This window comes from Paramacrobiotus metropolitanus, unplaced genomic scaffold (genome assembly GCF_019649055.1).
Source record: "Paramacrobiotus metropolitanus isolate TYO unplaced genomic scaffold, Prichtersi_v1.0 Parri_scaffold0000001, whole genome shotgun sequence".
Lineage (NCBI taxonomy): Eukaryota > Metazoa > Tardigrada > Eutardigrada > Parachela > Macrobiotidae > Paramacrobiotus > Paramacrobiotus metropolitanus.
In genome coordinates this window covers 3,187,194-3,209,610 of record NW_026570221.1, presented here as the reverse complement: position 1 = coordinate 3,209,610, position 22,417 = coordinate 3,187,194, and the positions used below count along the sequence as shown (strand labels likewise).

Sequence of the window (22,417 nt, the reverse complement as noted above, 5' to 3'; positions counted from 1 at the left end):
TTTTTGCTATGTTTAAATAATTTATTTTATAATTTTTTATTTTACTGTTTCTATAAAATATAAATGTTATACTCAGTAAAAACGTTTATGATAAGTGAAAAATCAAAATGACAAGTGGTGGAAGCGGCGTAGCGCACCGTAATGGCCAAAATGCTGAAGGCCCTGCTTAGAAATTTTCCCCATACAACGGTCGCCTGATTTAAAAATGAAGGAGAGTTTCCACGAGTACAAGTTATGCGGCATAATTAAAGCACAGTAAATTTTGGCACTTAAAAACGTATTTTCGGGCAATGGGAAATCATTCTATCACTTGATCATATTACATTATCATGGTGACAATTCTTCGGCAAAACTGCGTGATTGTAGTAACGTGTACTGACAACCCCAGCCTAATGTAGGGGGATTTACTGTCACTTACAGCGTAATTTAACTGGTACTTCGTCACGTTAGTCGCACTTTCCGAATCCGTTGTTTTGGTGGTGATAACGGTAACGTTTGGCTTACTGCAGTCTTTATCAATCAATTCCTTAAACTTTTCAAACTGAAATTTCCATTTACTGGGATCGCTCGGCACTGTAAGGTACAAGCATGGTAATTATTATGATTCCAGCTAAAGTTAATTATAATCATTATTTTAATGCATAAATTATATTATTTACTATCAACAACAACAGACTCCGCAACAAACTAAATGAAAGCTTTCCCCATCTTCTGATGAAAGTATTACCTTATAAGAATATTCCATCAGCGGGAACTCTGGCAAGTCAGATTGATTAGCGGTACAATTTTTAGAATCCTTTTTACTGCAAACTGTAGATGTTAAAGCGTTGGGTACGATACCGAAAACAACAACAAGAATTGTCAACGATAACATGATTGGCTACCATGGCAAAATGCTAGAACGTATCAACATTGTGTGAAAATAATAACGGGCAATGTTGAATTTGTACAGCGTTTGCGTTGGGCTTGGCTTAAATACAGGTACAGTCACTTTGGCTGCAATAGGCGTACCGAGAATCTGGAATTGGGAGCCTTTCAAGAGGTAATCAGCATGATTTGCCTAAATTCCGCTCATTTTTTCCAGCTTTCTGGCCGGTTTCTTGTAACTTTGCACTTCAAATTTTCTCATGTAAACAACTGACACGAACAGTATGTCCACTTCACGTTGGTTTATTTGCTTAATCATCGCATTTTCGGGCCGTTGCTGCCCACACTTTCTTGTGGCAGTGGGTTCTTTTTCTTAAAACTTTGTGTTTGTAGTTTTTATAAATAGTTATTTATGTCTTTTTTTATTTTGCGGCTATGAAGTCTGTAGTCTCTCTCCCAGAACTGTAAAGACCGTCTAATTACTGGTTTATAAACTGCCGAATCATCTGTTACTCGTAATTACATACGTTCATAATAGAGATCATACTCGTACTTTGTATCGAAAGTCAATGAACATTATACGGTAGCGGTTCTGCTAGCGCATCACCGGAATATATATTAAAAGATATTTTCCGTCGGTTTGACTGTATTTCAGTGAAGAACTGATTGCGAATCTGTAGTCCCTGCCGTCCAGCCACATCCTACACGACACGATGTTCAGACCGTACCCCTGTAATCATCAAATAATAAATAAACGAAATGCCTGAAATTGATGCGAAACAATCGACGGTGACTCGACCCGTTCCCTGAATGGCCGGAAGTGAAAATGTAAAATAGCAAACATGCAGAAAATTCGCGCAGTGCATGAGGCTTCTTCGAATAAAATATCGGAGCTGGAGTACAGTACTAGTACTGTTTACGGCATTCGGCAAGATTTAAGAAGCAGGAACCAAGACGAGATTTCTCTGTAATTCTCCGTTAAATTGTACCGCTTTGCACATGAGAAGATGGCTATGGTTTTCATGGTTTTTGTTGCATAATGCATAAGGTAGCAAAATCGCAGTAAAGCCAGCAGAATCCGCTGATGAGAAAGGATAAGTGCGGGCAAAAAATTCACTTTGTTTACTTTGCAGTTCTGTATGACCAAAAGCTCGACTTCAAACAAATGTGATCACTGCGGAAAAAAATAGCTCAAAAACTCGATAAAAAGATTGCAGATTTCCATATTCATTGAAAAAGCATGCCACACTTTGCGATCACATACATGCATAGGGAATTTTCAAGTGAATAAAAAATATCTTTCTCTACCGGATGGCATTCTTTTTTCTTCAACTTTTTTTAATGAAAGGTAGCTTCTGTCCAGCGCTGGAGTTTATCGTGGGCAGAATCGATTGCTATATGCCTGGTTGAACTTCTGCATAAGTTACTACACCATCACGGTGTATCCAGAGTCCCACAGGTTCTTTACTTCCTCTAGATTTTTACACCGGTCACACTGATCCATGGTAACAGCGGCGGCATGGTCTGTTCTGTTCAAGCACTTGTCCAGTACGGTTATCCCTCGGAGCAGTGTGTATTTCGTAAAAACATTTAATCTGTCAAAGACGCCATAGACCGGCCCCGTCCAGCCGGGAGTAGCACCCCTGTATTCGACGTGGACATGTGGCCAGTCCTTCCACATTAATTTAAACGGAAGAATCACTTCGGGACGGGTTCCACAGACGACCCTTTGCAGGCCCTCCGCCCTTTTGACTGTCAACATCAGCGGCGGCTCGCAGCACGGATGAATGGCCACATTGGGATTACCATGGTCCAAATACGGGTGTTCTGTCAAACAAAGACATGCAAAGTAGAACTGAACTAGTAGACGAATCGTTTTCACATATAGCGCGCAAGCATGCGCTTCTCTGTGCGATCCAAGAGCCGGTGATTTGCGCAGCGAATGTGTCCCAGTTGTACCCTGTCCGTTGATTGCTACTTTTATTAGTATTATCGAATTCTTCTAGTGCGGACCGACTGGTTGACCTTCACATAATCACATTCCTTTTCCTTTCATAGTGCAATGTTCAAAGAACATTCCGCACTGTACAAGCTTGTCCGGTAATTTCTGACGAATCAATACAGTGAATTACATAAATTTGCGTGTTACGCCAAACTTCACACTACGGCGCGCCACGCCACACTGTTTAAACACGTAACTTGCATTTGGCTGGCAGGTGGCTGGGTACACTCCATTTAACTGTATGAGAAGAATAGTGACTGCCTGACGGAAGGTGGCTAGAAAATGGTCGGTGCAGTAAACGACAATCTGACTGCGGAGCGCATTTAGGAAATTTGATAAACATAGTGAAGTGGCCACCGTAATAAGCGCAAACTTCGCGCTAGCTGTACCTTTACGTAGGAAACTACCGGACAAGCTTGTACAGGCAATTGACCAACGTAATACAGTTTTTAGTTAAGCCAGAAATTATTTTCGTAACCCGGCAGAATTAGTTTTTTAAATAGATGTCTACTCAGAAAAACGATTGTAAACAACGGTGTTTCTGTGACTTCCTCAAGCGTAACGCTTTGTATAAACAACAAATCATTCGGCTCCGCTGCAGTATGATATGACAACAGGCAATAATTATTTATGCCTTGAATTACATAAATTAATCCAAGAAAAGAAAATTTATCTTACGCGAAACGTGAGTTGAGTCACCATAACCATCTTCCATATCCAAATCGTACTTCCACCGAGAAGACTCGGCTGTTGGAGAGTTCTCGATCTCGATAAGCTCCATATTGGTCATTTCAGCATACAGATGTGTGCAAGCCTTCCAGAATCGGCTCAGAGAGAACATATCGTATTGGCACATCACTTCGCTGTATAACGTCTTGCAACACATGCAACCATTTCCCGGTACGCAGTCCGGCCCACGCGGTGGTTCGTAGCAATACGACCAGGGCCGGCGACACTGAATGACAAAAACAAGGAAAAACGTGATCACTTCAGCTTTAAGCCACAATATTATGATACCAGCAAGTGTGTCGCAGTACTTCTTAAATAGCTCGATTCATGACGCGAAATTACTACGAGGATCGCTGTGCTCCGTGAGCAAAATTCGAACGACTGAACAATCCGCAATGATACGGTAGCGATACCAAAACGCTTTATTTTTTTTAGTAAAGAAGTCATGCTACCCGTAACTTGCCAATTGATAAGCTTATTTATTTATTGTTGTTATTGACTACTTCACATAGTGTAGTACATTTGATATAATATGGTATAGTACACAGTAGCGTATAGTACAATTTCTTTTATTTTTATTTACATTTCATATTTCGATTATTCGGATTAATTGACTCGTTCACTAGCCTGAGAAAACGTTTTGTGCAGGGAAACCCGCCTGTCGAGACACGGCGAATTAACATCAGCAATAAGATTAAACACTAAGCGTGCACCTACTCTGTAATATAAGCTAACAGGTATCTGCTCTCTCGAGATTTTGTAGAAAACACGAGGGTGGCGACCCTCGTAAACGTCGGGACACTTCCGGAGGCGTGAGTATTTTTTGCAAATTTTTAACTCTTTTACAAATCTCAACTCTTTTTTTGCCACAGTTTCAGCAAGGCAGCTATGTCCAATCCCATTGCCCTGCCTTCTTCCACATAACATGCATCTCCCTTGCATTAGCGTTTCTGTACAGAACACAGAATTTCATTTCTGTCTGTCCAGTGTTAACATTAACAGAACTACGTTTTTGCCTGTCTTGTGTTACAGAATTGCAAGTTTACACATTTTTAGGGCTACTCTCGAAGTCCAACTAGATCTGGTTACGGTGCAGCAGCTCCACCTCATGAGGTGGTTTTGCGAACCGTATTTGTCGGCGTGGACACTGCATGTAGCTACCTGGTGTGGTGAGGCAGCAGGTATCATACTCAGCTACGGTCAGAATTTGAGCCGGCCTTAACAGTTTTCAAGATAGGAAACGACCTGAATCCATGCCTAAAGGCAATATATATGTTAAGACTAGTCTTACATATATATATACGTACGTACAGTATCTTGCTTTAAGAAGTACGCACTGTACAGCGCTACGCCTCCGAAAAAATAGACACTACGATTTACGAGACAAATCTGAAATAAAAGCCGCCACTTCCTTTTTTTTTCTTCATCTCGAAGCCCATCGAAAAATGTTAAAATCTTTCAAAGAAATGGTAAGTTGCAACGCATGTCTAAGATGCTGATAGCATGTCCCGAGGCCGACTTTCTTACATCATCCAAAATACAGTATGTCCAATCAGCGGATCGAATACAAAAATTGTTTATGCTCATGGAAATCAGTCACACCAATTGCATGATAAAATTAAGAGAGATCCGTTGACGGTAGGCTGGTTACTGAGTCACCTTTTCAATGACTGCTCGGAAAAAAACTCGCTCACTCCTGTACATACATAGGAACATCCAAATGACCGACTTAAGTTGAACTTACCGTGTAATGAACTCGGAACCTGGCATTGATCGGATCACCCGATTGGGAGAATCCATCACTGGTTGCATTGAAGATCAGCCGACTGCACTGTGCGTCAGATATCTTGTGAAAATCTTCAAATAAGGCGTGCGGTGGCCAAGCAAGTCCTGGACACTGTAAAGAAAATGGTAAAAAAAATGGTAAAAAAGCTTAACTGGCGCACTACTGTCAGGGATTCACGGGAGACGATAATGTTGTAGTTTGAAACTTTGAATAGAACTGTTAGAAAACTAAATTTTTTAAATCATTTCTAAACGAACTGATTTGACATGAAACGAAATTCGAAAGTAAAAACTGAGTTTTCTTTTCCGGATAATGTTTCTGCCATTGACAGAAAATTAAATAAAAATCACTTACGACTGACATAATATTATTGTTATTTTCAACAATTATTCCATTGTGGTTGAGCTGGAGCTTAAAGTGATCAATTTCCCCACAAATAATCCCCCATATGTAAAGTACACTAACTCTGCAGAAAATAAATCCTTCGTTTCGAATCCTTTAAGATGGGTTTAATCTTAAAATGGTTTGATGTGCAGCCTTAAAAATGCAACGCTTGAAATGTAATTACCGCCACTTACTTCAAGCGCGTATTGGAAGGGCCGATAAGGATCACCATCAGAGTGTGTAGCACCCGCTATCCAGCTGGGCGGCGGCAAGCCGTTGTTGGTTGTATCTACTGCTGTACAGGACTCCCAGAATCGGCTCAGACGGTACGTATCATACTGGCAGTAGGCTTCTCTGTAGTCGTTCAGACAGCAGGAGCAACCGCCTTCAGGGGTACACTGAACGGCCAGCCGCTTACGTGTGCAGTGTTCAGGGAACGTTCCTCGCGCTCCAAACACTGGCACCCAGGGTCGCAAGCACTATGAAACCAGGACGATAATATAATAATTCTGCTACAATATCTCTAAACCATATTCAGCGTTTCATTAGAATTCTCCATGCCGCATAGGTTGGTGATGCTAAGTGATTTATGCACTTACGACTGCAGTAAGCAAAACCGATTACACCGAATCACAAAATTTAATGCAGTAGACGGGACGATCACATAGTAACCTATGCAAGTACAAAAGCAGCAGCAGTAGAAAATTCATGTTAGACGCAAAATGTACTGCGGTTGAAATAACGCGCGACAGCACTGTACAGTGTACAAGTCAATGTAGAAACTGAGCATACCTAAATGCAGCAAAATTTAAAAATAAATCCACGATCTACGCCAGAATTTATACTACGGCACGATATGCCACACTTTTAACGACGCAATATGCATCTGCCATGGCTGGCCGTAGGTGCACGAATGAGATTATGATAGGAATAACACTATTCGCCTGACGGATGATGGCTAGATAAAAGCCGGTATAGTAAGTGACGATATAAGCGGTGTACCGCGGTTTGCTGTGCATTAAAAATTCACCTTCAACAAGTGCAGTGGACATCAATCTAAGCGCATATATCGCTGTACCTGCACCTTTACAATTTAAATGCTCGATCACTCACCCGGCTTGTTAAATATAATTTGGTAAACTTACAGAATATTCTAAGTGGTACACCGGCACAATGTCCGCACTTCCAGATTTCATTACTCTTTTGGTGATTACGGTAACGTTCTGGTAACTGCTGCAGTCTGTGATAGTTGCTGCTGCACTTGGTGAATCAATTTCCTTTATCTTTTTATACAGGTCCTCCCATTTAGTGACATTAGGAGCATCACCCCAGCACTGCAAGGCACAAACATCGTACTAGAATTTGAAGTAAAAGTATATTATCGCATTTCAATGTCAAGTACTTTTTTATTTAGTATATGAACCAGAACACGTGCAGTTTAATACCAACAAGCGAAATAACAATTCGCCCCATTGTGTTATGCTTGTATTACCTCGAAAACGTAGTCCATCATTGGCAAGTCAGAAGAGTTTTCGGGGCATTCGGAAGGAGGGAAACCAATCTGCCTGCAAACTGATGCCGTCAAAGCGATGGGCACCACACCAAAAACAGTGAGAAGCGTTGTTAACGATAACATGATTCGGTACCAACAAAGCACTAATAAAGTGTATCAACAGTTTTTGAAACAGAGTCATTAGAGATAGTTTAAGGCAGCTGCTTTAATTTGGACAGTGGGTTCCGCTGTTTAACTTGGCTTAAATATGTAAAGTTTCCGCCTTCCTTTGGTATAACGCGAAATTTGGATAAGGATGCATCTGGAGTGGTAATCAGCATGTTTTGCCCAAATTTGCTCACCGTTTCCTGGTCTCTAGCTAGTTTCTTGTAACATTGCACTTCAAATATGCCTACGTAATCTAACGACACAAATATTATGCCCACTTCAAATAGGTGAATTTGTTTTATCATCGTGTTTCCAGGCGCTGGATGGCCGCGCTTTCTCTGTTCTTGATCCTTTTTTAAACAAATTATGCTTGCGTCCTTCAGACTAATTTTGTTATGCTTTCTCCGTAATGAATTACGGCTATCAAGACGGATAAAGACTGAAAGTTTTTCGTAAATTACAAAGGCCAGGAACTTATGATTTCAAAATTTCGTAAATCTGTTGAACTTCTAAATCATTTGCTCGTTGTAATTACATATTGCACGGTGTAAAAAAATGTAGAAAATTATATAAAAACGGCTATTTGAGTGCATCGCAAGAAAACCTGTAAAAACATTTTCCGTAGTTTTAGAATCGCTACAGTTTTTAAACTATCCGAGCCACTCTTGCTTTATTTGGTGAAAACGTGCCGGCATAATCTTACATGTTAGTTGCAAAAGAAACAAGTTATTCTCGATTCGAGACCCTCATTACAACAATGACTAAGAGTTGCTGTTACGAAACTTACAATCAAACTTTACTGATGAATTCTTGTTTTTGTTTCTCATCAGATGCGTATTATCTAAAATACGCACTGCCTGCAAGCGGATTGCACTTAGTTGAACATGTTGGCTTGAAAATAACCCCCAGGAATATCAAAGGAAACGATAGCGTAATTTATGTTCATGGAGTTTTATTATTATTTGGTGAAAACTAGCAACCGATGGAAATACTTAAACTATTAATTCTGTAACCGGCTGATTCGCAACGCTCGTGTCGTTAGGTGCCAGTCGTGAAATAGCTCGATAGCGATGATTCTGCAGCAGTTCCTCGTGCAGCACTTGAAGGGCGGTTAGGTGTACTTTCATCACCGTCGTGCCTTCCTTGATGAGATTGCGTGCTGGATTTGCATCCGTACATTTGCGTCATTTATTTGAGGCTTCCATGAACGAGCCACAGCTCTTCAACAGCAACACAGACTACTCGATTATCTTCCGCAAACCATCCAACAGGCCACTTCCATCAGCCAGGTCCACAGTTAGGCCGCACGTTTCCAGCTGCAAAAATCGGCGACGACATTCTGGTTCAGTGAGGTACTTATCCAGCTCATACAAAGGTCTTGTAGCCTCGCTTTGCTTATTGGTGATGACTGCGGCAAAGTCTGCGAGAACCCTTAGCCACTGTAACATTTTTCGCATGGAGCCTTTGCGGTCTTGCCGTGAACCGTGCAACCACTAATTTAACTGGGATACATCACACGATGACCTTTCTAATGCTGCAGTTCTCACGGATCATAAACCAGAGTCCCGGACGCATGTGCCGGTTGCAGAAAAGAGATAGATAAATGCAGCAGAGTTTGACATACTAATTGGTGCGATAAATGATCAGCTACGAAGTTAACGGTTCTGTGTTTTTTTTCTGGTTTTGATTTTTGTACTGATGCGCAAAAACTGTCCCTTAAGCGACGCTTTGCGGATGCTCTGTCACATGTCAACAATATCACACATAAAGTTAATTATTGGCCGGACATATGAAAACATAAGTTTTATTTGTGCGTTCTAGGGATACTGTTCGGATGGGCATCCGTACTGTTGCTTCTCAGAACTTTTTCGATGCGCTGAAGAATCTGCTCCAGTGATAAATGCAAATAACTAATTTTTTGTAAATCTGCGCGGTTGTCCGTACTCCGGAATCGCTGCAAAAAAACGCATGTATGTCAAGCATTTATTTTGAAAAGTTAATAACTGCGATCGCCCACTTTGTCGATATACACAAGCAGCGATCGGTAGCTCTTCAGGGCTTCCTCTCCGGATCGCAGGATCTCTTTCTGCACTTCAGGTTTCCAGTGGGGATTCACTGCGGCTTCTTGGCACGCGGTTAATAACCGCCTCGCGCCGGTCCCTCCAAAGAACGCTACGTCATCCTGAAAACATTAAAACCCGTTATTATGCAGCGTTGCCCTTAATGACGTTCTGGAAGAAACCCTACCATGTTCGCTGATTTCCCGGCGGCGACCGCTTCCTTTACATGACCACGGAAAGTGGCAATCTCCTTCAACAGCAGCTCAACGGCGAACTCTCGACTAGGTGCAACGTTCGTACCGTTTGACGCTCGAAATTTTCGCAAGGTCTCGTCAACCTCCGTCAAAGCCTCTCGAATCTGTGGCATCGTGATCTCATCTATATCGATCACGCTTTCGTCAACCGAAGTGATGGAATTTCTGGCGCTGTTGTTTGCTGTTTCGGAAGTGCTTGCGCTTCGTACGTTTCTGGCGTAAGGTTTGAAGACCTCTTTTGGTAGTTTTTTTATCATCTTGTGCCACGGAGAATTTGCGAATATTTCTGCGGCAGTTCGCTATGGGAACCCATATTAGGTGAATCATGTAAACGCAAAAATATTTGGCTGTTTTCTTACTGGTTGGTTTGCTGCATTATCCTCTCTCTGCGCCGGTTTATGTATAATCCGGTAGCCATTCTTCCGCAACAGTTTCTCATGTAGCGCTTGTAGAGCGGACAGCTGCGCTTCTTTCATCACTTTCGTGTGTTCTCTAATGACATCACGAATTGTTTTGATATCACTGCCCTTATGACACGCGTCGACGAACAAGCCGCACTGCTCCAGTAAAAACGCCGACTGATCGAGGATTCTCCACAAACAGTCTAGGAAGTGACGTGAATCTTCCGGCTTCACCGCCAGGGACGCACAGCCGCACGTCTCCAACTGGAGGAAGCGGCGATGGCTGTCCAGTTCGATGAGGTACTTCCCCAGCGTGTGCAGCGTTCCGGTGGTCCCCAGCTTGTCCTTGGTGACAGCAACGGCTATGTTGTCGAGAGCCGTTTTGAACTGTAGCAGTGAAAACCAAACGTCTTAAATTTCGTAAGAGATTTTTAGGTTTTCTTATTCCCAGGTCTCTAGGTTTCTTCAAAGTGCTTCTTACGGTTCTTAAGGTTTTTAAGTTTTTCCGCTTTGTGAAATTTTTTAGTTTCTGATGGTTTGTTAGGCTTTCCGATTACAAAAAGCTTTTTTGGTGTCTGAAATTTTCTTGAAGTTCTGTTGGTTTGTACCTGTGAGACGTCAAAAAGAACGACCGAGAACTCGGCCAACGGTCGCGCTGGGTCCGCCAGGGCAGTTAGGCGGGACCATTCCTTATTAAGCATTCTGTTTACGTCGAACATCAGGTCGCTGCGGTCCATCACGCCTGGCACGTTGCTCTGGAAGGCCTCCCACAGTCCTTTAACAACCTTCACGACGTCCTGCTGCACAGCAGGAAGAGCTTTTCCGTGTTTTAGCATCCGCTTCGGGTCCTTATGTCTGTGCTTGACAGTTAGTTGGGCGGCGTGATACAGAAACTTCTGCAGAGATTCTCGTATGTCCAACATTTTATCGGACAATACGGTCTGGGATTCTTCCTGACGACAGGACTGGACATCGCAACCCATAATGGTGTTTGTAGCGAAGTATTTGCCTACAAACAAATTGGTTATCGCATTAAAACGCAGAATGAACATTTCTCCCAGAAATTCGATGCTTCTTAAAAACTGAAATACAGCATTGTAAGAAGCAGTATTATCTGATTAACGCAGTATGAAGACCTGCTGTTGTTGTTATTCTTGGCTGTTGTTAAAGAAAATTGCAATGCTGCGGGTATTTTGGCCACTTCCAATATGTGTCATAAAATGTCGGGCGGTGCTAACAGTGTTGATTCTTTTTTAAAGCCTAAGTTTGAATCATTTCAAGTGGTAGAACGACCCCTTTGCGCCCTTTGGCCAAATTAACAGCTTTTGCCCAATAATTCATATATATAGGAAGACGTATCGTATCGCCTTTTTTTAAGAATAATTTTATGCAGCTTTGTAAACAGCAGTAATATGAAATGAGCCTTTTGCGAAGACGGTGCTGTACTCGCGTTGATTTTAAACCAATTCCTTACACGAACCACTCACTACTGTATATGCGGGTAAATTCGGTGTTTTAAGTGTAGGTGCAATTAGGGTATTGGTTATCAGGCACGTTACCAATTCTTTGCGCGACTTTCTGCAATTTCTGAGCATCTTCCTGCATGGCACCATAATCCGGTGCAGCGGAATTCAAGCTGTCCAGCAGAGCGCCACCTGTTTGCACGACATCCTCCGCGTAGCGTGATAGCCGCTCTAATGTCGTCAGTGTGGCGGCTTCCAGGGACGCTTGTCGGCAGTGATTGTACGACAAGAGGACGCCTTTCATAATACGATCGATGTCTTTAGGCGGAAATGCTTCCTACGGAATGCAAGCAAAATTAAACTTTATCGGCATTTGAAACGTACAATACAGAAAGCATCAAGTGAACAGTACGCACGCCATCTGTGGGCGGACTCTTGCTAATACGCTGACAGCATTTCTGCATCTTCCGCAAAGCACAGATCAGCTGTTCGGAGGACTGATAATTAAATAACTGCAGTGCCTTGAAAAGGTCCAACTGCGCGATGCGGGCAATACAGCGTTTCGAATGGTCGATGAGATCTAGCGTGGCTTCCGGGAGTTCCGAGTAGTCATTACTCAGCTCTTCCGGGTCGCGATCCTTTAGGTGCTTTACAATTAAATCCACGCGATCGGTTAGAGCCTGTCGTAATGCCGAATAATAAGCAAATATGTCAAATAAAAGTCAAATAAGCATTTCTTTCAAATACCGTAAACCGAACAGAAGTCACACGAAAACGCAGATAACGCAAATACGGTAAATTACGTACTCGGCATTTTTCCTGCAGTTGTGCCATAAGTTCGGCATGTGTGTCCTTGCGGTCTTTCGTATTGAGCAACAACTGGTCCACATTCATCTGCGCAATACGTTTTGCGGCGTTCGTGCATTCCCTTTGCGCATTGTACCAAGCCTACAGTAAAACATTGCGACAGTGTACTTGCGTTTATGTTCACGCAATCCACTACGCCGGATATTTAATACGTAGAAAAGAGTTCAAGGACTGTCGGCGTAGAAGACATTGCGTTGTAGGCGTAATGCGAGTTTATTTCCAAAGTTTTTGCCTGTCGAATAATCCTTACCTTGCCGGAGAGTGACCACTTGGTTGCCAGCTTCACCGTGTACACGATGACCTATACAAACCAAAACTTTTTTAAAGCTGGAATGTCGTGATGCGGTGGCGGTAAGCAGTCGCGCCGAATCGAAATGTATTAGCCTTACCTTCAGAAGGATCACCCCAAAGATCACAATTAACATGATGGGAAATTTGGTGTGTCGGTACTCCGTGACAGCTTTGACGCAGCCCTGTATACAGAGTTCCCGCATTGCACATCATCAACGAGACGCTGAACGCAACAAGACATGGACGTACGTGCTGGAATTTGGTCGATTGCGAGTTGCGGTATGCATCGAAATAGCAGTTCCTATCCGCGAGAGTGCGGCTAACCGGATCCTTATAGCGGCAGCAGAAGACCGGCGGCGGGAACAACGGGAAGGTATCTCCATAGTACAACGAACCGTACAGGTCTTCGTAGCCGAATTCGGTTCCACAACAATCCAGCTGTACACGCACACTATTGATATTTCGAAATACTTTAATAATTCAATATTTTCTGATAGGTTCATGGTTCATATAAAAAAAATTATTTACTGGACTTATATATCTGAATGACCACATGACACATGTACAGAGTACAACAGAATGATTTTATCATTTAGCCAGGATTATGCCTGCATACCATCATTTGAAGAGCATTCAAAATTATGGTTTTCCGTAGCGTAAACTCTGGTATGGCTTCCATAGTGGCGTTAGAGCGTGCCGGTAGGATGATCACCGCGTCGTCTCCGGTCAGTTCCGTGGGTTGGTATGCGTAGTGGTCCTTTAACGCGGCTAACTCCCGCGAGGGCTGCTTATCATCCATCTTCTGTAGGAGTAAAAAGCCGCATGCTGCTTCAGCCACAAGAACGCCGACGATGAAGACGACTGCCTAAAGTCGACATGTAAGGTGACAATTTTACAATCTGCTGGATGGGAACGCAATATGCTCACCAGCAGGGTGCAGGTCTTCGGGTGTGTTTCCAACAATTTCTTCTTGTAAGCGACAAAACTGGCAACACCGAAGAAGACGCTAACTACTCCGGCTACAATCAGTGCATATCCGATATGGCTGCATTCGTCCAAGAAGCGGACATACAGATCCTCCGTGTATCCACTCTGCGCCGCCAACGGGTAAGCAATGTTGTAGAACTGCTGCACTTCGATCTGAAACAACCAGTTTACGCTGGCGAATGGCGGTTTGGCGCAGACTGCTCTCAGCGCCGACAACCGCAGTTTATAACAAAAAAACTTTTTCTTCACAACGAAACGCAACAAAACATAAAAACCTTTTCTCCACCAGGATCCACAAAATTTCCAGTAAGTTCATTTGAGATTTATCAAACTTAATAAAGAAAAAAGCATTTATTGATTGGTCTATGCGTATCCTTAGGCCATACACATCGTACTGTACTCTAATCCAGTGGCTTCGTAAAATGATTCGTTTTCGATGTTTTTGTGCATCTAGATAATTTGTTTATATACAGTACAGTACATCCGTAAAAACTGCTCATGCAAACAAAATCGGTTGTAACAGAAAATTTAAAATGTACAAAAAAGTTAAAACCCGTCGGTTGGCACCAAACGTTTCGGGTACTCGGTACTATAACCCGACCTTTTTACAGCTTTGCTGTTACAGCACACTGGTACCGTATTGGAATGAATAACGATTTGGACGGTCGATCTTTGGTGGGCAACGCTGACAAGAAATAATTTCACTTCAAAGTATTTTTCTCGGAACCCCGCAGGAATTTAGATAGAGTTCGTAAAACTTGCAAATAGATTATTGCGGATCCGTTAACAAATTATCGATAAATTTATTGGAATTACTCGTACATCTTCAGAGTTTTACAGATCACTAGATTCAGCGGTACTTACCACAATAAAACATCCAACGATGAACGTGCCAATCGACAAAAAACTGCTGCATATCGCCACGTAGCGCCATACACGGAGAAATTTTTCCCGTTTTCCCTCTGTCGATTGCAGTGTTTCGTCGGGAAATTTTGGTGTGTCCTCGGACAGAAATTTTTCTGTTTCCTCGTCAGCCATCGCGATCAGACGCTGTACTATCAACGATAAACGTTACCACACCTTTCACTGCAATATGCCGATCATACCGGCTGCTGTCTGCTTATGTATCGCTACACGATACTGAAAAGTTATCGCCTGCAGGCAATATAACGGCTTGTTGCGTGAAACAACGGCATACGCATTCTTATGTCCGGTTCTTAGGGACAATGACAACCGGTTTTCATTAATTACGATGTACGCTTTCCGGGCTCATCCGGGCTGTGTCAAAATTACATTTTGCTTCAAGCTAAATGGATTACTGATTATTTACCTCACTGGAACTAGACACGCCCCGTTATTTGACTGATTGCGCGGTTCAATGCTTTGGACTCATTCAGTAAAATATAATTTAGGGTACAAAGCGTCACGAACCGTATACAATTGAATAAACAAATTGACATGCTGTTTGTACGGTGACTGGCCAGCGACAAACAAACGCCGGTTGCACGGATCGTTGAACGGTATACAGTATTTTACATATGATGCTCTCACCTGTATTATTAGCGCATCCAGCGCGCTGCTACGTGAACCGCAACTGAAGAATAAAATTAGCTGTTGCGTTTCCCACGTGCTTGTTCCAACATTATTTTACTGTGCTGATTTTTTACCGTGATACTGTGTACTTTGCTCTGGAATAGGCTGTCTCAGTCGTTATAATATTTACTTGTCGAAATTTGTCTTTTTTGTTTGCAGGAAAATACAGTATATGTGGCTATTGAGTACTTTTCTGCAGTGTCATAATTATAGCACAAGCGTTAGTGATGCAAAGTATATCGAAGTACATATATGCGGTGTAAGCAGATTGAATATGCTTGCAACTGCGCTATTGACCGTACCATCAATTGTCAACGCAAATCCAAATTGGAAAATTTACCTATTACGTCACGTCACTTGGAATGTTGATTTCTTAGTGACCTACAGACGGTACGGTGTACACCTGCTGGACCATTTTACCACATCACCACCAACCAATATAAAATCAGTCCATTTTTATGTGAATCCGTCAATCAAATTTGTAATGATACGGATACAAAATTGATCACGTAAAACCTTTGATAGGGGAGTACAGAATATTCTCATAGTTTCCACTGTATTCCCTGAGTACTGGTTGACTTTTAGCTGAATGAAAAATATTGTGAGCGATGTTATTCGAAATCCTCTTTGGAATGGCAAAGAGAAACAAAGCTCCGTTTCGCATTCAACACCGGGACGATGGCATTCAATCCTCAAACAACAGTAGGATGTCTCGACTAAGCAGAACATGGAATCAAGAAAGCGGGCAGCATGTCTTAACTCAATAGAACTTTTCCAACGCCCGCCTACATCTTCCACGGTAGCTTGTTGTCCCTTTTCACAACAATATGACGCGGTTAAGGAGCGAATCCGATGCTCGCAACATCCAGCCATGACAAAATGAGAGGAATAAACACAATAATTATTCTAAGCCTGGCTACCTAAGTTATTGCGTACAGTCGAGGAGTACGATGCGTGTGTTTAGCTGTACCGTGCAGTAATGCACTATATGCATAATGCAGCTGAACGGAACTTAAGAAAATGCCGAGGTAATCCCTGTAATCAATTAACTACATATGCCGGCATCTGGGACATTTATGCACCCTCATCCCTAGTTAATTATTCTCTTCTGAGACTTACTGGCGTGCTCTGTAATTATCCAAGGAAACAACAGTGATGCGTCTGCTGGCTTATCTTCCAGGAAGGAGTTCCTGCTTTGCCACGCAAGCATACTGCCGCAGCTGTTAATCTCACGATGACCGATAAAAACGCAGCAGTTCACATGCAGTCCCTGCGGAAGTAGCGTTCCATTCACCATGGATGTTTCTATCAACATAACGATATTGAGTTTTATGGTCAACAGTCGGAACTTCTTCCCCGGGATTCCATACACCGCGCCGGCCTTTCAGGTGGCCGTCGATGAAGTCAACGCCGACGGGCGGATTAACATGACGCTGGTGTTGTTGACGCGGACGGATTTGGTGGCCTGTGAGGATCTGATTAAGAACTGGTATATGGTACCTGAATATTATTACACGAAATGGAGCGGAAAAGGAACGTTGGTTTTGTCGCTTAGCGGTAAGCTTGTTGCTGTCGTATTTTTGGAAAAAAGAGGCCAATTTAAAAAGTTCCAAACGGCTTTTTTTTTCAGTTTTCGCCAAAAATTATTAGTAAGGCAGTAAACGTGATTTTTTATTTTGTTTGACACTTACCAAAATTCGGTCTTCTGTTTTTTCACTGCCAACGAAAAATAGTTATTTCTATAATTGAGGAAGAATTTTGAAGAACCATTTTCCTGAATATTCTTCGATAGTTTTGTGAACAATTTATTTATTTCTCCTCATCTTCTTTTCTGTTTATTTTATTCTAATTTATGTTTAATTTATTTTGAGGCATGCTTAAATTTTTCTTTTTCTGCATTGATTATAGGTTGCGAGGAAAACGCCGAATTACGAATCCTTGCCCGTGAATGGAATATTCTCTTAGTGTAAGTAACATCCGTTTCTAAAGCTGGTTTCCTGCTTGCCAGTTCTGTTTTCTTAGGGGAACGACACTGAACGGCAACAATCCGCTTCTGTACCCAACCGTAGTGTCGTTCACGCCAGGTGACGCGGTCCCCCTCAGCACCACCTTCGTTTCGCTGTTCGACCATTTCGGTTGGACCAATATCGTGGTACTGCACGACAGCAACGGCGTCCTGAATCCGCTACAAGCCATGTTTCAGGAGAAACTCAAAGTCATTCTCCGGCAGATTTCGCCCGGGAAAGCCAATCAGTATAATTTCCTGTTTCTCCAAGCCAACAGCACCGGTGTGGTTCCTTACGAGGAAATGCTCCTGCGCGTTAAACCCATAAGTCGAAGTACGCACTATCGATTTGGTCCGCTCGCTAATTTAGTTTCGCCAGTTTGATAATATTTTGCTAATTGCAGTTGTGTGCTTACTATTCCCGGCGAAAATCGTCCGAATGTTCTTGGTACAGTCACGTATCTTGTTATTATGGGGGACTCCGGGAAAAGATTATTTTTTTGTTACAGATTGTAGCCGATCGTCTGCAAATGACTAATGCGGAGTACGTAAGTAATGCGTCCACCCTTGCATCAATCTTCTGTTGTACTTGTAGCTTTTGTTTGCTGTTTTATCAGGTGTATATTATGGGAGAACCGTTCAGGAGCGTGCGTCGTTGGGGCATCTTGACGCCCACCCTGGGCGACGGCTACGACATGGTATGCGCGCTCATCATCTTAACGCTAACTGTCTGTAATCACGCGGATAGTGATAGTTAATTAATTGTGCTTTCCGGCGCATGTAGATTGCCAGAAATGCATTCCCATCGCTGTTGCAAATTACCGGCGATTGTGAAAACGGCACGAACAGGGATATGCTGGCTGTCATGCGGCTGATCCGGGAGCGGGGAGTTGCGCGCTATAATGCTCTCTACGACGCAGAGGAAGAAGTATGATGGAAGCTTGTATCCGTGTACTGTTCAACAGAAAGAATCACTAATTGATGCTTTTTGCATAAACAGCCAAACCCAATGACGATGGCCGCGTATTTCGCGGTGAAGTCCTTAGCACAGGTAAAAGCTGTGTTTGCTGTAATGATCACTTGGAGTCCAGACCATTCTCTATGGTTGTTGAGTAAAACATATACAGTATCAGAAATTATTACATAATATTATTCCGGACAAGGTTTTCCTGGAAAATATGCCGAATGACGGTGGAGCGTATTCGGGTAAGCAGATGGCCGCAAAATTCTACAACCGAACATTTCGGTTTCCGGGAACAACGGTCTATATTGGGAACGATGGAATGCGGCGGACGCCGTACTGCACTAAGGCATATAATGCTTCGACTGAATCCTTTCAGGTGAAAACTCAGTTATGACTTTATGAAAAATTAGCACCTTCCGTTCCTCGGAAAAATTACCGCGTTTGCTTAGGTCGTGTCCAAGCATTACGGTCTGCAGATGGCGCTCGTGGCTAATCGCAGCTTTACGTGGCGGATGTCGGATAATCGCCCACCAAGCAATGTTCCCGCGTGTGGATATTCCGGAGATGCCGGCATCTGTTTGGGTAAAGCAGGGTTCATCTGTAATTATCCTGAATTTACTGACAATGTAGCGATGCAGAGGAAGTGAAATCCAAACGCAATCTGCTGATGCTCGTCATACTGGCTCTTGGTGGATTACTACTTTTACTCGTTATCCGAATTTGGTAACAGTTCCATGCTTTATGCTCTAGTCCGCTGTACTCCGGTGTTGCGATGGGGTAGAAACGCTTTTGATGTAGGCAGATACGGAAACGAGCGTTCTTAAATCGTAACTGGTGGCATCTGGATAGCGCTGCGGTTACTTGTCAACTCTACGGCGTCGCAACGGTACGAAAATCATAAATAACCACTACTGAAATGAAATCTGTTTATTTATTACAATCTGCTTATCTGCGCATTTCATTATCAGCTTATTTATTGCAAGCTGCTTTTCTGCTGCTTGCTTATTTCTCAATACTTATGTACATACACATCATACTCTGGAGGAACGAAGCGCTTGCCTATCTTGCAGCACACCATCTCCAAAATCGTTGCGTGGAATTCGCTGGAATTCGTACCCCTAGGAGCGAGCGAAGTAGTAAAGGTGCGCTGGAATAGGCGCCGTTAAGATAAACTACAAACGAGTAGTTTTATATAGTGCACTGACAGTCAATGATTTCTTTGCAGAATGCCGAGCACGAACAATACGGACGCAGTGGACTGATGACAATGCAGTCCAGCCAACGACGCGCATATTTTTGCAAAGGTCAGCAGGTGGCTGTCAAAGAAATCCCCGCTTTACGGCCGGTGGCGCGCGATACGCTTGCACAACAGCGTTTGCATCAGGTTACATACAGTAAACGCTCGGATGCTTGGTTTCTTAAAAGGTTTTGTCCAATGTTAAAATATGACTATAGGCCTGAAGTTTTTTTGCAGCTGCGATCGGTAAAATCTGAGAACCTGGTGCGCACGATCGGTATCTTGGATGGGAAAGCATCATGGATCTTTGTGACGGAATTTATGCCGCGAGGAACTATGGCTTTCTTCATGGAAAAAAGCAGTGTCGATACCGAGTTGCGGCTAACACTGCTGTACGACCTTTTGAAGGCAAGAGGAACCTTTTCATCGATAACCTTTTTATAATTTAACTGTTTAAAAAATAGGGTGTGTCGGCTATCCATGCCTCGCCATTTCTCCGTCACGGTTACTTATCACCAAACGCTTGCTTTATTGACCGGCATTTTACGCTCAAGCTAGAATGCGGGTTATACGATATTACGAAGAACTCAGCTAATTTCGAGCACTCCCCGGCCGAAACTACGACCAGCCGCTTTATTGCGCCGGAGCTCGTTGATTACTTGTTGCTGTGTCGCGTTTCGTGGATGTTAACGAAGCACGCATTACCGCACCACGATATGTACGCAATCGGTGGATTAATTCACTGGACGCTAGATTTTCCGCAGAATGTGAAACCGCCGCTGACCGAGTTGGTGATGGTGGACAGACTAAGGGCGCTGGCTACGCTGTGCCAGAGCGTCGACGGTAGCGAACGTCCCCGGATCGGCGAAGTGGTTCCCGTGTATAGAGATATCACGCTGGTTCAGGATGAAAAACTGATAGAAACACTGCTGAAGAAGATGGAAACGTACAACGGGAAGTTGGAGCAGATTGTGCATGAACGGACACTGGAGCTGCGCCGTGAGCAGGCGCTGAGTATGGAGCTCCTTCGCGAAATGCTACCAAAGTAGGAAGCATAAATTTTTTTAATAATGGGGTAATTTTATGGTAGTACTAGTGCTTTTTCTACCAATGGAGACGAAACAATTAAGTATTTTTTGATAAATATTTCTTTAGTAAAAAAATAAATAACATGATACAATTAAGAATTTCAAACGTTTAATAAACAAATTAAAACCGTCAAAAATGAATAAATGAATGAAGACAAACATGTGAATAAGTAAAAAAAATGAACCAATGAAAGAAGACAAATAAATAAGTAAAAGTGAATACACCCTTCTATGCATCTGATACGTACAACATTATTACTGAGTTATATTACTTCAGCTTTTTGATCGACCGAAACTTAACAAAACGAAAAAAACGTAGTAAGAAAATGACAACTGAAGGTAATAAAAAAAACTTTCAGAAAACAAAAACGAAAAAATATGTAAACTAACACTGTTGAAAATAAACAACATGACCGAAAATTAAAACTTTCCGCAAATGCGACCTTACCAGGCTAGAACCAGGAAAACAGAAAAACGGTTACTGGAAATGAAGATCACTCTTCATTACTGATGTGAAGGGTTTTTGTTAGAGTTGTAGTGCAGCAGTTGGTCTGTGGGCTTCCCGTGCAGGCTGAGCTCTTCCAGCGGACTTCGGTATCGTTCGCCATCGTCTGGGGCTTTGCGGAATTCTGTGCGAACGTGTCGCCCGGCGACATTGTACATCTGCTGAACATTATCTTCACCATGTTTGACGGGTGCCTGAAGAATGCCGACGCGTATAAAGTGGAAACGATCAGCGACTGTTACGTGGTGCGTTATAGTTTCTAATTTTCTTTGATTACAGCATAGAAATTCAAGACAACTAAACTCTAAGAAGGCAAAAGGACAGCAACAGTATTATGTATTTGAATTATGATTTTATGCGCAGCGTGATGCTGTACATTGTACACTGTTTCGAAATAGACGGCGAGCGGTCTGCCGACTGCCAATGGGAACCGGCATGCCATGGAAATCTGCCGGTTAGCGTTGGATTTACGCCAGTGCTTCCTGTGCATTCCGCGACTGGACCACGGCAGCGGACTACAGCTGAAAATCGGCGTGCATTCAGGTTTCATTTGTTAACACTCGACCGTTCATCGTTTTAATCATTATTTTACTTGATGAAACCAGATAATAACCTTTTACACAGGACCTTGTGCGGCCGGTGTAGTCGGCAATAAAAGGCCACGATACTGCTTGTACGTTGCCCAGCAAGCACACCGAATACCAGTACTATGTACAATATTGATTAAGCGAAATACAGGTTTGGTACCACCGTTAATGTGGCGTCGAGATTGGCCTACAGTGCCGAGACGCGGAGGATCCAGATCGGCGGAGCTACAGCGCGACACGCCGGCAACTGGCCGACACTACGCGTTATACCGCGCGGGATGACCTTTGTGAGGGTAGGCACTAAGCAGCACGCAGTAGTTTTTGAAGACGACAAAACTATGGCGCGTTCTCATATTCAGTTTCCATACATAGTCGCATAACGAGCAGCTGTGTGGCTTTTGCAGCCTAAAACATTCGCTATTTGTATGGACAAAGGACAATTTTTTCACTTTTTAGCGATAATAAATAAACGCTATGGGCATATTGTCGAAAAAAGGCGATACAGCGGGCACTGCCTCTTTTTGCAGGGCGTGGGCAACATGAAGACCTTTTGGCTGGAGCGTGGCGAGGGCAATCCTTGATTCAGCCCAGGATTTATTGACCACCACCGATTACTGAAGAGCATTGATTTCCTAATCGTTCAAAAACTTGTACAGGAAATCCCACCTTTACCGTGGATTACTAAAA

The 22,417-nt window shown here is 42.9% G+C and overlaps 3 protein-coding genes across 3 annotated transcripts; 1 reads left to right on the top strand and 2 right to left on the bottom strand.

Moving 5' to 3' along the window:
- Positions 1-2,019: 2,019 nt before the first annotated feature.
- On the bottom strand, positions 2,020-7,515 carry LOC129580636 (uncharacterized). The gene is made up of 6 exons (XM_055471254.1): positions 7,261-7,515; positions 6,914-7,102; positions 5,963-6,247; positions 5,343-5,495; positions 3,548-3,824; positions 2,020-2,694 (listed from the first exon to the last, which is right to left on the bottom strand). Exons 1-6 carry the CDS (start codon positions 7,402-7,404, stop codon positions 2,294-2,296), a joined length of 1,449 nt encoding a protein of 482 aa, XP_055327229.1. The 5' UTR covers positions 7,405-7,515; the 3' UTR covers positions 2,020-2,293.
- Positions 7,516-9,111: 1,596 nt separating this feature from the next.
- Positions 9,112-14,822, bottom strand: LOC129597654 (uncharacterized). The gene is made up of 14 exons (XM_055495329.1): positions 14,616-14,822; positions 13,692-13,904; positions 13,381-13,629; positions 13,014-13,202; positions 12,863-12,946; positions 12,724-12,774; positions 12,414-12,554; positions 12,023-12,286; positions 11,703-11,943; positions 10,752-11,152; positions 10,102-10,530; positions 9,676-10,041; positions 9,446-9,610; positions 9,112-9,382 (listed from the first exon to the last, which is right to left on the bottom strand). Exons 1-14 carry the CDS (start codon positions 14,787-14,789, stop codon positions 9,233-9,235), a joined length of 3,117 nt encoding a protein of 1,038 aa, XP_055351304.1. The 5' UTR covers positions 14,790-14,822; the 3' UTR covers positions 9,112-9,232.
- A 1,817-nt stretch (positions 14,823-16,639) lies between these two features.
- Positions 16,640-22,311, top strand: LOC129581436 (atrial natriuretic peptide receptor 1-like). The gene is made up of 21 exons (XM_055472501.1): positions 16,640-16,901; positions 17,253-17,310; positions 17,367-17,683; positions 17,754-17,797; positions 17,859-17,897; positions 17,967-18,047; positions 18,134-18,277; positions 18,350-18,400; positions 18,513-18,689; positions 18,763-18,895; positions 18,952-19,036; positions 19,112-19,199; positions 19,384-19,455; positions 19,539-19,697; positions 19,788-19,958; positions 20,015-20,595; positions 21,169-21,388; positions 21,542-21,686; positions 21,768-21,816; positions 21,882-22,023; positions 22,258-22,311. Exons 1-21 carry the CDS (start codon positions 16,640-16,642, stop codon positions 22,309-22,311), a joined length of 3,072 nt encoding a protein of 1,023 aa, XP_055328476.1.
- Positions 22,312-22,417: the final 106 nt, after the last annotated feature.

Bases quoted from the DNA above. Each gene is read 5' to 3' on its own strand.
- LOC129580636 (XM_055471254.1), bottom strand. From the start codon at position 7,404: ATGTTATCGTTAACAACGCTTCTCACTGTTTTTGGTGTGGTGCCCATC. The intron at 7,103-7,260 runs GTAATACAAGCA...TGTGCCTTGCAG, and splicing joins TGATGGACTACGTTTTCGAG to TGCTGGGGTGATGCTCCTAA. The intron at 3,825-5,342 runs GTAAGTTCAACT...TTTGTCATTCAG, and splicing joins GGTTCCGAGTTCATTACACG to TGTCGCCGGCCCTGGTCGTA.
- LOC129597654 (XM_055495329.1), bottom strand. From the start codon at position 14,789: ATGGCTGACGAGGAAACAGAAAAATTTCTGTCCGAGGACACACCAAAA. The intron at 13,905-14,615 runs GTAAGTACCGCT...TGGTTGTTTCAG, and splicing joins TCGTTGGATGTTTTATTGTG to ATCGAAGTGCAGCAGTTCTA. The intron at 11,944-12,022 runs GTGCGTACTGTT...TGCATTCCGTAG, and splicing joins AGAGTCCGCCCACAGATGGC to GAAGCATTTCCGCCTAAAGA.
- LOC129581436 (XM_055472501.1), top strand. From the start codon at position 16,640: ATGGATGTTTCTATCAACATAACGATATTGAGTTTTATGGTCAACAGT. The intron at 18,690-18,762 runs GTGAAAACTCAG...GCGTTTGCTTAG, and splicing joins CTTCGACTGAATCCTTTCAG to GTCGTGTCCAAGCATTACGG. The intron at 19,456-19,538 runs GTGCGCTGGAAT...ATTTCTTTGCAG, and splicing joins GAGCGAGCGAAGTAGTAAAG to AATGCCGAGCACGAACAATA.